The 12,133-nt window shown below is 47.7% G+C and overlaps 1 protein-coding gene across 2 annotated transcripts in view; it reads left to right on the top strand.

The window, feature by feature from the left end:
• Nucleotides 1-12,133, top strand: part of AGBL1 (AGBL carboxypeptidase 1) — an 822,308-nt gene that overhangs the window by 658,954 nt on the left and 151,221 nt on the right. Inside the window, exon 23 of one of the 2 annotated variants that reach the window (XM_066355295.1) lies at nucleotides 7,259-7,327. The exons of the other annotated variant lie outside the window; for it this stretch is intronic. Coding sequence (XP_066211392.1) covers nucleotides 7,259-7,295 — 37 coding nt within the window. The 3' untranslated portion in view covers nucleotides 7,296-7,327. The remainder of the gene's footprint in view (nucleotides 1-7,258; nucleotides 7,328-12,133) is intronic. 2 annotated transcript variants of the gene reach the window in all.

Below are 12,133 nucleotides of genomic sequence, written 5' to 3'. Positions count from 1 at the left end.
TTTGCTTTCAGGCCTAGATGACTTGGGTGTCTCCGGGAGGGAGGGGCTAAAAGGAGGCTGGAGGGTCTGTCCTTGAGTTATTCCTTATTCTTCTCTCTGGAGCTGTGTCGGTCAAATAAGTTTGTAAAATATGATTTTTCTGTTTTTCTCACAGTTTGCATTGGGAGCTGGACAGCACCAGGTATATGTGGTCTGTGAAATTGCAAATTACGTTCCTGCTTGGGAAGGGCCTTGTTTTGCTAATGTTTGCTGGAGGAGAGGTTTTCGTGCCAGAAAGTTTTGAAAAGAGAGAGAAGAAAGAGAGGCAGAAAGAAGCCATGGTGGCAGGGAAAGAGAAAGTATGCAGATGGGGAACCAGAGGTGAGGGGCTTTGCGAGCTCCGCTAAGACTGCTGGCCTTTGATTCTGGGAGAAACCGGAGGAGATTCTCCCGGTTGTGGAACTGGAGAATGCTTTGGGAGCCCTGCGCGTTTGCTCATCGACCCGTGCGAGACTTTAATAAAGGAATGGCCCACCATATTTTGGCTCCACTGTTTCTTTACTATCTTCCTGAACCTGCAAGGCCACGACAACGGCGGCCCCTGGCCCTACATGCTGTGAGTTCATGTCAAGGAACTGATAACAAGCAAGGTCCATAGCTGTGTTTTGTTATTTTTCAAACTTTTCTGTCTGCCCTTGTTCCTCAGTCCTGAATACTGAGGTCACAGGCTGGAGCGTAAGACCTAGACACTGCAGGCTCCCCTCTTCTGCATTCTTCTGGTTTCTCCTCCTTCATCCCCTAAGAGCCATTCTGTATCAACGCTCACTAACGTGTCCTGTAAAAGTCCCTAATGGGTCTATAAACAACTGTGTAATTTTCTTAACGTGGTGTTACAACAAGAATAGACCTGACCATTAACTGTAGTCTCTGCCCGCATGTTGAGAAGCGGGAAGAGCTCATCAGCCGTCACTCAGGTCATCTGGTAAACAATACCCACTGTCCAGATCTCTTGGGTTCTAACCTGAGCTGCTGTGTGGACAGGGAGCCGGTTTGATAGTGTAGCGCATGTGGAAAGGGGCTTTGGAAATGGCCCGCCTTCTCGCTGCATAGCCTTGCATGGGAGTGGAGGCCGGAACACTGTTAGACTAGCAGGACCAAACCAATCGCCATTCTCGGGAAGAATGCATTGGGTCATAGGTCGTGAACCGCATGAGGCCAGGGCGGGGTGCTCTTCACTGCGGGACCTGAGTGCTGTCTTTTCTTCTAAAATTGCTTAGCACGGGCGTCAGCTGGGCCACTGCCCATCCCACTGCCCCACTGCTGGCCATAAACGGCCCATTAGGAAAGTTTTGCTGAAGGCAGAAATTAACCTTTTAAAGAAATTTCATTCCATTAAGCCTAATTACCTGCATCCAGACTGATTTTCTTTCTGATAGGAAGAATTTGTTTTTAGTTAGTATTAAATGCTCAGAAAAAAAAAAATGTGGTGGGCTTGACTATGAGAACCTTCCTGGTGGAAATAGGACTGTTAGGGAGCGATGGTCTCCATGGTGATTTTTTTTTTTAAGGCCAAGTTTGAATTAGTCTTCTAAATATTGAGGCATAATTTGTGAATGCAATTGAATGAATAATAATAGAACAATCAGCAATACAGTATTGCCTTTAATTCTGGGATTTGAGACTTTCCATAGACTACTTTATGATTGGCTGTCAGGTTGGTCTCTGAACTTGACCTTGAGGGTGTCCTTTCACCAGCCATAATGGTCCAGTGGCCCATCTGGTTTTCTCTCTTCACTCTGTCCACTTTCTGTGTATCTGGTCCCTTTCTAGAATGATTCTAGCCTGACCTGTGGTGGCACAGTGGATAAAGCGTTGACCTGGAACGCTGAGGTTGCTGGTTCAGAACGCCGGGCTCTCGGTCAGGGCAGGTACGAGAGGCAACAACAATGAGTTGAGGTTTCCTGCCCCTCTCCCCTGCCTTTCTGTCCCCCTCCCCTTCTCTCATATCTATAAATCTTAAAAACAACAACAACAAAACTACCTACTGCCCATGCTTCTGGGTCCTTTCCTTAATACCGTCTCCCTGTCCCCCTAGTATCTTCATGCGGGTACTGAGGCTCCCTTGATCTGAGCACTGCCACACCACACTGGCAAGAACTTGGGTTTTCTTGGAAGCAAGCTCTATGGACTCACTTCAGGGTCCTGATCTCTCAGGCTTCCCGTCCAAAAACTGAGCGAGCTGGGCAAGATCATTGCTAACACCCTGCGTCTGTCAACTCTCCGGTGACTCGGTCACAGAAAGGAGGTGAGACAGCGCTCAGACGGCACCACTGTTTTCCTGCTCCGTTTTAATGGACTGTTCTTCATCCATTATCTTTGCACATTTGTGTTCACAGGTTGGCCTCATGAAATGCAGCTAAGAGCTGCCGTGGGTGGGCCGCGCCGGGCCGAGAGGGGAGAGGGAAGACTGGGCCGCACCTCCCAGAGGAGGCTCTGGTTCTGATAAACCTTCAGATTGTGCCTGCCTGAGGGCGGAGAGCGCTGTTAACCGAACGTCTTCCGGGACACAGCAGAGGTCTCAGGTGCTTCATTCTTTATGGTCTCTCTCCTTGCGCAGAAAGCTATTAAACAGGAAAAGGTCTAACAACTCCTCATTGCCTAAGCACGAGTAAGTCTTGGGGGGGCGAAGTGGTCATCCATTTAGGATAACAGACTAAAGTCTGTGAGGCCTCAGACAGACCAGGGAGCGGGAGAACAAGGCTGCTGCTGTCTCCTGTGCTTTGCACAAAGTTTCTTTCCTTCTGTGACCTTTTCTCCCATTTGAAACTGTATGCAACAGAAAGAAATAGATGATCCCCATAGCTCCTAGAATGTGCTCTAAGTCCTGCACAGCTGACATAAATATTTATTGAGTGCCTACTGTGTTACATGGACAAGCTGGGGGAGGGGGCTCAATGTAGTGCAGTGGTTACAGTGGCAGCCCCTGGAACCTGTTCATTCAGTACTCAAAGCAGCGCTCAGTAAATGTTTGGGTTTTTTTTGTTTTGTTTTTGTTTTTGTTTTTTTTTGAGAGTGTGAGAGACACAGAAAGGGAGAGAGATGAGAAACATCAACTCATATTTGTGGCACCTTAGTTGTTCATTGATTTCTTTCTCATATGTGCCTTGATCTGGGGGGTTCAGCTAAGCCAGTGACCCCTTGTTCACGCCAGTGACCTTGGGCTCCAGTCAGCAACCTTGGGCTCAAACCAGTGACTCTGGGGTCATGTCTATGATCCTACGCTCAAACCAGTGACCCTGTGCTCAAGCTGGTGAGCCCGTGCTCAAGCTGGCGACCTCGGGATTTCGAACCTAGGTTCTCAGCGTCCCAGGCCGTTGCTCTATCCACTGGACCATTACCTGGTCAGGGTAAATGTCACCTTTATTACCACTGGAAGTAGTAGTTGTTGGTACCCGCTGGGTACCAGATACAAGGTCGGGAAAACAGGTTTCTGCCTTATGGACGACCAATATAAACCCTCCATACATTCATTAGTGTATAGTGTATAGAACACTAGGTGAGCAGGAAAAAAATACGCACGCCAATATCCTGGCTGATTCTCCTGGGTACGCCCTCCCCCGTAGCCCCAGCTTGCATTATAATAAATTAAACAACCGTGGGGTTTTAGTTAAAATGGAAACGGCATTGACTGGATTTGCATCGCAGCCTGGGCCACATTGGTCTTGTCCTATTTTATAGTCCTCCAGGCTAAAAAAGATTTTTCTCTTTTATTGTGGGTGTGAAAATGAACTCTGCCAGTGTTCTCACAGGCTCTCCACACCCGTCTGTCCAATCCTGTCTGCCGGGCCCCTCCTCGTGTCTGCGTGATGCCTGAGATAGATTAGAGGGTCGCTCAGTGTTTCACGGGTAACGGCTAAGTCAGTAGCATGGGTGCAGTGAGCTATCTCGGGGAGAGCGTGGTTTTACACGTGTCATTAAAATGAATGGTACCCTTGAATCCATCGGCTTTGCGGGAAGATGGCAGATCTGCTCGCAGGAAGGGGTGTCTCAGGTGAAGCCGGGGAGAGCAAGGGCAGTGCTAGGCCTGGGGCAAGCTAGTACTGGGAGAAATTTACCAGCTGTGCCATGTGGTCACAGCAGAGAAAACAACACCTCCAGGGCTGAGGGCCAGGCCCTGGGGCGTCCTGCCTCACACCTCCCCTCCCCGCTCCCAGGTCCCCATGATCACAGCTCTCGGCTGGGCAGCGCCCTGTCTGTAACTGGAACGCACGTCTCAGTTTTCCGTGCTTGATTGACAGCCCTGTAAGGAAAGAGTGTATGGAAACATTCCGAGTCCCATGTTCGTGTTTAGCCGGTGTCAGGTCTGACGAGGAGGAAACTCTTGTTGCTGTCATGCTGAGGGGCCGTGGAGAGCCACGCTGTGCGCAGAGGCAGAGGGCCCGAAGGCAGTGATTGGATGTGGGTTTTAAAGGGCAGTGCGGGTTGGAAATGTCACTGTAAGCACGGTATTTGCAGGTTCCAGGTTTATGGCTCCGCGGTAACTTCCTCACTTAGTTCACAAATAGAAACAAAAGGTTCTCCACTGCAGATATGGGAAGCGCAGAAAGAGACCCGAATAAAGCAGCTTAGAGTGCTGCTGTCCGTTCTGCGTTTGAAGAACCCTGGCCACCTGCTCTGAAGATGACAAGGAGCATGCGTTGCGGAGGCGGTGACGGGAGCCGCTGCTGTGCTGGGGCCCCGGCCCCAGGTGTGCGGGGTGCCAGTAAGTGCAGGCACCCACCCTTGCTGTCACCCAGCTCTGTTGGCACGTTTCTCTGAGGGCAATGGAGCCATTCCCAAACTATGAACAGAGCGATTTTCTTAATGAAGAAAACACAACAACGAAAAAGGAAAGTGTATTATTGTATCAGGCTGTGGACATTGTCAGTGCGTGTCATCACTGTAAGAAACGTCCAGACCTGTAAGAATTTTTATTAGTTTATTTGAGCCAAACTGTTTACAATTGCCGGGAAGCAAAATCTCAACAGATTGAGAAAATGCTTCTGAGAAGGGCGGTTTGCCACTTATTTTATGTCAGAATCAAAGGGGAAGAAGGAGAAGGGTTACATGAAATCCACAGGCGATAAGTTAGGGAGGCAGGAGAAAGCAAAGCATGGGAAATCTCTGGGATTGGATAAAAGTAAAATACTTTTTTTTACAGAGTCAGGTATAGGATAGTTAATAGTTAACAATCAACATGATAATAACAAGTCAGTGTACGAGTGGATTAGAAAGCTGTGGCACAGACCCTGGCCCGTTGGCTCAATGGTAGAGCATGTGGAAGTCCCAGGTTCGATTCCCAGCCAGGGCACACAGGAGAAACGCCCATCTGCTTCTCCATCCCTCCCCCTCTCCTTCCTCTCTGTCTCTCTCTTCCCCTCCCGCAGCCAAGGCTCCATTGGAGCAAAGTTGTCCCAGGCTATGAGGACAGCTCCATGGCCTCTGCCTCAGGCACTAGAATGGCTCTGGTTGCAGCAGAGCAACGCTCCAGATGGGCAGAACATCGCCCCCTGGTGGGCATGCCGGGTGGATCCTGGTCAGGCACATGCGGGAGTCTGTCTCTCTGCCTCCCCACTTCTAACTTAGGGGGAAAAAAGCTGTGGCACATATACACAATGGAATACTACATGGTCATGAAAAAGAAGGAAATCTTACCTTTTGCAATGACATGGATGGACTTAGACATTATTATGCTGAGTGAAATAAGCCAGGCAGAGAAATACAAATATCATATAATTTCACTTATATGTGGAATCTAAAGAACAAAGTGAACTGAGGAACGGAATAGAGGCAGAGGTGGGGTCACAGGGACCAGAGGGACAGCTGTCAGAGGGAAGAGGGATGAGGGATGGGATCAGAGAAGATGAAGGGATTAGTGAAATTATATATACATGACAGAAATACAGATAACAGGACAGCAATTCTCAAAGGGAAGGGGGAGGGGACAAGAGGGTGAGGGTGAGGGTGTTATATTGCATGGAACACTTGAAGTCATGTTAACACAATAAATTAAAATTAATAAATTAAAAATTAATTAATTAAAAAATGACCATGAGGGGATTTGTGCTTTCTGCTCTGGTTACACCCTGAGGGGCAGGAAAGGAGGGTTATTCTTACATTTCAAAGATATGTTATCAGGTCCTCTATTGTAGATGCGAGAGGACAACAGAAAGGTGAGCAGGGACCTTTGTTAGAGAAAGATACCCCCCTAGAACATGACTACCCACCATGAACACCTTTGAGTTAGAAAGTTTTAATTTCAGACCATCCTGTGTGGTAACTTCGGTCCAGGGTCTGAGTCTGCAAGGCCGCCATGCAGGCCTCCCGTTGGGCAGATAAGTAAATGTGTAACAAGTGTGTTGGGCTGGCTTGCTTGTGTTTTCCCTGGTTGGTACATGAGCACGGGGCAGCACCATGTGTGTAGAGTCTATGTTTGGCTGTGGGCACTTGCCCTCGGGGCAGCAGATTGTAAATTGCGGACTGGTTGCCACCATTGGGAGGGGCTATTGTTTGCTATTGTTTGCCAGAGAAGGGGTCCCCCCATCCTGCCTGTTTGGCCTGTGAATCCTGAGAGGAACCTAGAGGGAAGAGGTTTTCCCTGCCTTCTTGCTCATCCGTCATTGCGAGACTCTAATAAACAGGATGGCGCACCATCTTCCTGCTCCACTGTTCCTGTGCTGTCTGCTCGAACCCCGTGTGAAGCTGCCTGGCCACGGCCCCTGGCGCTGCACCTCCCCTGAGCTCGTCAGGCTCGGCACGTGGCCCCGTTTTCATCCACTGTGTATTGTGTGGGCCATTTCTCGGGGCCTTCTGACATGCCCTCTGGTGTGCACGTGCCGGGGCTTCGACTCGGCTCTGCTGTGTGTGCCCGCCTTTACTCCGGGAGATGGGGAGTGTTAGCAGCAGCCTTAACAGTTTTCTTCCAACCTGTGACATTTTCCCTGCCACCTGGGGCACAGCTCCTTCTGCAGCCTGGTTCCTGAGCACATGCAGGGATCTCAAGGACATATTGCAAAGTGCCAGGCGTCAGAGCTGAGGCAAGCAGAGTAGGGTCTGATGTGTTAAATTAACCGGGAGGTGTGGCCAATGCAGTCAGATGCTTATCCAAGTATTTGGTCTCCTACTCTTCCTTGCTCTGAAAATACAACTCTTTGGGGGTGTAGTGATGTGCCCAACCCAAGCGATGGTTGTTCAGAGATAACATCATTAAATTCAATTCCCCGTTTTCCATCATTTATAGGAAGACCTGCAACCCAGGTTTGGCCAGTAAAATCTGAATGGAAGTCCCCGAGAAAAGAGCTGGGAAGAGGTAAGCTGTGGAAGCATTTGTTTTCCTCACTGAAGAAAACAGGTATAGTTGCTGGAACCTCTTCCTTCTTCCGTAGTCTTCCTGTCCTGTACACAGTTGTGATGGCTGGAGCTGCAGTAACCTTCCTGTGACCAGAAGGGGGAAGCATGGCAGACACACTGGCCCTCACGTGGCCGAGACACTAGAATGACAGCAGTAATGGCCCACCTCTTCTGTTAGAGAGAAACAAAGCCTTGCTCTTGAAGACCTCTGTAGTCAGAGTTTCTGCTGCAGACAGACAGACATGTTCCTGACAGATGGCGAGGAAAGGGGCCCTCCACCTCTCTGGAGGGAGACTCGGCAGTCACAAACACCTCGTCTAAGCCACTGTCGTCCCTGAAGCCTCTCTCTTTCCATCCTATTCTTGCTTCTGGCCACTTCTGATGCTTACACAGTGTGCTGTTTGCATCTCTGCAGGGACTTCTCTCTCCCCTCCAGCCTCTCATGGCATTTCCCCATAGTTGTCCTACCTCAGAGTTTTGGGTAAGCATTCATCTTGACCACCGGTGCTACTTTCATTGGTCACCTGAATGGGAAATAAACCGAAGCCCAGAATAAGGAGGAAAGCCAGCCAAATACATCGCTCCCCTGCACTGAGTCCCAATGCCATGGGAGACCCTCGGGTGGCGTTTCTAACGGAGAGCTTGGAATGTGCTCTTTCTTGCTTTGAAATGCATTGTCTTCTAGAGAAACTTGCTTCAATTTTCAGCTTCTTGCTTGTTTGATTGGTAAAGTGGAGGTGGTAATAATGGAGCTCTCCTCGAGTTGTGTTGGCTGAGATGGCTGATGGTGAGTAACACTTAGACTGGCGCCTGCTGTGTGATAAGTCTCCCCCAAGCCCAGTCCGTGGGAGCGCTGAGGGCACTTCTCCTTTCATCCAGCGCGGCAGGTCAAGCGGCCGTCCTCTCTCTCCACTCTGGATCACACGGGCTTCAGGGTCAGTACGGCAGGGTGGAGAAGAGCCGTGTGAAAGGTGAAAGGGCTCCTCTAAGTGAAGAGGGAAGATAGGCATGTTCTGGGACGAGCGGTCAGGTGTGTGCAGAGAGCATGGCCCACTCTGGGAAGACACTGGGCTGAGAGTCAAGGGACTAACTCAAAATCATTCTTGGTGATGGAGAGATATGGCCCAATATATTGTTAGGCTGGACCCCCCTGCCCAGGGCTTTAGCTGTGTCAGGGTCAGGTGGAGTTCATGAAACAGAAAGAAGCAGCAATCCAGTATGTGAACTCTTACACCCGACTGGTCGTGGTGCAATGGATAGAGCATGAACCTGAAGTCCCAGGTTCAAAACCCCAAGGTTGCCAGCTTGAGCATGGACTCATATGGCTTGAGTGCAGGGTCGACAGCTTGATCATTTACATGATCCCATGGTTGCTGGAGTCCAAGGTCGCTAGCTTGAGCAAGAGGTCACTGGCTCAGGTTGAGCCCCTGGTCAAGGCACATATGAGAAGCAATGAACAACTAAAAGTGACCCAACTGTGAGTTGATGCCTCTCATCTCTCTCTCTCTCTCTCTCTCTCTCTCTCTCTCTCTCTCTCTCAAAAAAAAATCTTCCAAAAAGATCTAATATATATATATATATATATATATATATATATATATATATATATATATATGACCAAAATATTTGCGATACCTTTCACATTACTTAGAAAGCAGATATAATTAATCATTATCTTTTACTCAGCAACTCCACTTTTAGGAGCAGTGATTATGGATCACTAAGATAGAGTGACATCATAATGTATGGGCCGAACTGAGACAGTGGCTTTTACAAGTGGAAGAATATGGTATAAATAATTATGGAGTAAACTGGTTCTATCCTGGGCAAGCGGGGATGTACGGCATCGCGAAATTTCTATATGGATGTCATGAAATGTGTCCCATCACTCTTTACAGTGGAAAAGTAAATAAACAAGAGCAATAAACAGACAGACAGGTATTATAAGTCTCATGTAAAATGATGCATCATGAGCAGCTGATAAAGGAATGTTATAAAGATTTAATGCCATGGAGAGCGTTTGCCATGTATCAAGATGTGGGGGAAAAATGTTTAAAAATGTATTTCCATTCATAGTATGGGGGAAAAGATAGTGAAAAATGGCTATAGCTTATTAAAGTTGTGTAACCTGAAGGCTGATTGTGGAGCTGTGTGCGTTTAATTTTTTACTTATATTTTCTAGCTCGATTCATTCTTATTAGTTATCTGGGGAGTCTGTAGTTTAAAAAGTGACTATTGTACCTTGCCAAAGCTTTTTACAAGTGGATTCTGCTGAAGGGAAGCTCTGAGTCAAAGAATAATAATGCTTCCCAAATGGATATCACTTTAGCATTGAAGTGCTTTCCTCTGTGTATGACCAGTAGCCACCACCATCGCGGACGTGCACATGCAGGTTCTCATTGAATTCAGGCAGACAGTAAAGAAACAGGGGAGCCAAAAAATGATGGGCCATTTCTTTATTAAAGTCTCGCACCGGCCGATGAGCAAACACAGAGGGAAAACACTGCCCTCTTCATTCACTCAGAGCTCACAAAGCCCTGATGAATTCTCTGGTTTCTCCTAGAATCAAGGCCCCATCAGTCTCAGCAGAGCTCGCAAAGCTCCTCAGCTCTGGTTTCTCCATCTGCACACCTTCTCTCTCTACACAAGTGTCTTCTTCTCCAGCACTCTGCATTCTCTCCTCTTCTCTGCAAACATGGCTTCTTTCTTCCTCTTCTCCTTCTGCTCTCTCTCTCCAAAACTTTCTGGAGTGAAAACTTCTCCTCCAGCAAACATTAGCAAAACAGTGGCCCTTCCCAAGCGGGAAGGCAATTTGCAATTTCACAGACCACATATACCTGGCGCTGCCCAGCTCCCAATGCAAACTATAAGTGAGCGGACATATAAATCATATTTTACAAACTTATTTGACCAACATTGTGCCTTATCTGACTTGGTCTTCTCCACAGTAGACAGGTGTTATAATTCTCCTTTTTACAGTTTCAGAATCAGAACGTCTGAAAATTTGTCTTGATTGCCCAAAGTCAAATATTTTGGAAGTGATGTTTCTTGGAATTGTAACTCACATGTCGTCCCAACTCCAGCTTCAACGTTACTTTTTAAAGTAGCTTCTAATAGGGTCATCTTGCGTCACTAGTTGTGACTCTGAATTTCATTATGGACTGTGCTCAGGGTCTGCTGTTTGGCAAGGTGGCGGGGGAGGGGGCAGCAGGGGGGGTGTCTCTGGAAACTTCATATATGTGAGTGATGTGCTCAGTGTTAGAATCCATTGGAGTCCAAAAAGACCAGTGTAACAGGCTTTATTGAAAGGAAGAAAGGAACCCTGCCGGGCTGACTGGTAGGGGAGAGTTGCACCAGGCACAGGCTAGGACAAGCTTTTTAAGGGTTTTGGGGAGAGGGAGTGAGATGGGTAGTGGGGCATTTGCCGATTGGCTGCTGGACAAAGGATTGTCTTTTATGGAAGTTTTAGTCTGCTTAACTTCTAGCGGTCTTCAATCACCCAGGACTACTGGATTGTGACGTCAGACGTTCCTTGTGGTTGGTCATCTGCTGCAAGCCCAGAAACGAGACTTACTGGCGGGGTAAAGAAATGAAGCCTAAGACTGAGCAGACGAGGTCTTGCCTGATCACAGTGAAATTAATAAAAATTCAGATTCCATTCTCATGATTTGAAGACTTCACTAACTTTTAAGGATGTAACATATAGGGTTTTTTTTTCTCCATAGTGAAATTTGTTTTAAGGCTAGTTTATATAGGTAAAGCATTAACTTAGTTTCTTCTTTCCATAAATTTTTTGAACATTTTTATTTTAAATTTAATTGATTTTAGAAAGAGTGGATAGAGAGAGAGAGGGAGAAGGGGGAGAGGATAAGGAGCATCAACTTGTAGCAGCTGCTGCTCCTTTGTGCCCGGACCGGGCAAGCGCAGGGTTTTGAACCAGTGACCTCACCGTTCTAGGGCAGCACTGGACCCACTGCACCACCACCGGCCAGGCTTCTTCCCATCAGTCAAGACAGGAGACCATAGCCTTCTATTCATTTATTAATACACTTACTATTATTGTTGCTGAAGTATCTTGGGAGATGTTAATAATGATTATGCAAGAGGGGGGTGAAGGAGTGAAGCCTTAAGCCGCATTTGGCACGCCCTCCCTTTATGGCTCAGAAATCAGCCTGGTATCTACTCATTGGGGCTTGACATTCTTTCAGGGACCTCAGTCCCTGCCAGGGCTCAGAGTGAGCCAGGAAATGCTGCATTCACTAGCTGGAAACACAAAGACTCCCCCATCGTTATTTCTTGGGAGATGAAGTGCTGAATCTGGAAAGGGCTGTAGGAAAGACTGAGGGGAAATACCTGGTGTAGGTTTTCCTGTTCTTAATCGAATGAAGAGCCTGCTGGCTGTGCATATTCTTGGGGGAGGGCAGACACTTAGTTTTATGTCTTAATAATTGCTTTGAATGGTCGCTGAATGGAGGGATAGCCACTCACATCTGCTTAATGTCTCTTCTGAACCCTGACAGCCTTGGGTCTTAGAGACCTGGCCCTGCATGGGGGCAGGGCACTCACTGGTTTCACCAGCAAAGTTTCCACGTTCCTCATTGTGAACAACAGGACTGGACTGGACCAGTGGAGTTTCTCTTTCATGCTCTGACAGGATTGGCTTATGAGGGCTTCCTCACAACTTTGCGACTTTCTAGCAGGGCAAATTAAAATTTGAGTTCTGTATTCCAGATGCCTGATAAGTAATCTCTGTTTCTCTTCCCTG

Source organism: Saccopteryx leptura, chromosome 13 (genome assembly GCF_036850995.1).
Source record: "Saccopteryx leptura isolate mSacLep1 chromosome 13, mSacLep1_pri_phased_curated, whole genome shotgun sequence".
In the NCBI taxonomy this organism is placed as follows: domain Eukaryota; kingdom Metazoa; phylum Chordata; class Mammalia; order Chiroptera; family Emballonuridae; genus Saccopteryx; species Saccopteryx leptura.
The sequence above is the reverse complement of the archived record's forward strand: the minus strand, read 5'-3'. Positions and strand labels throughout refer to the sequence as shown.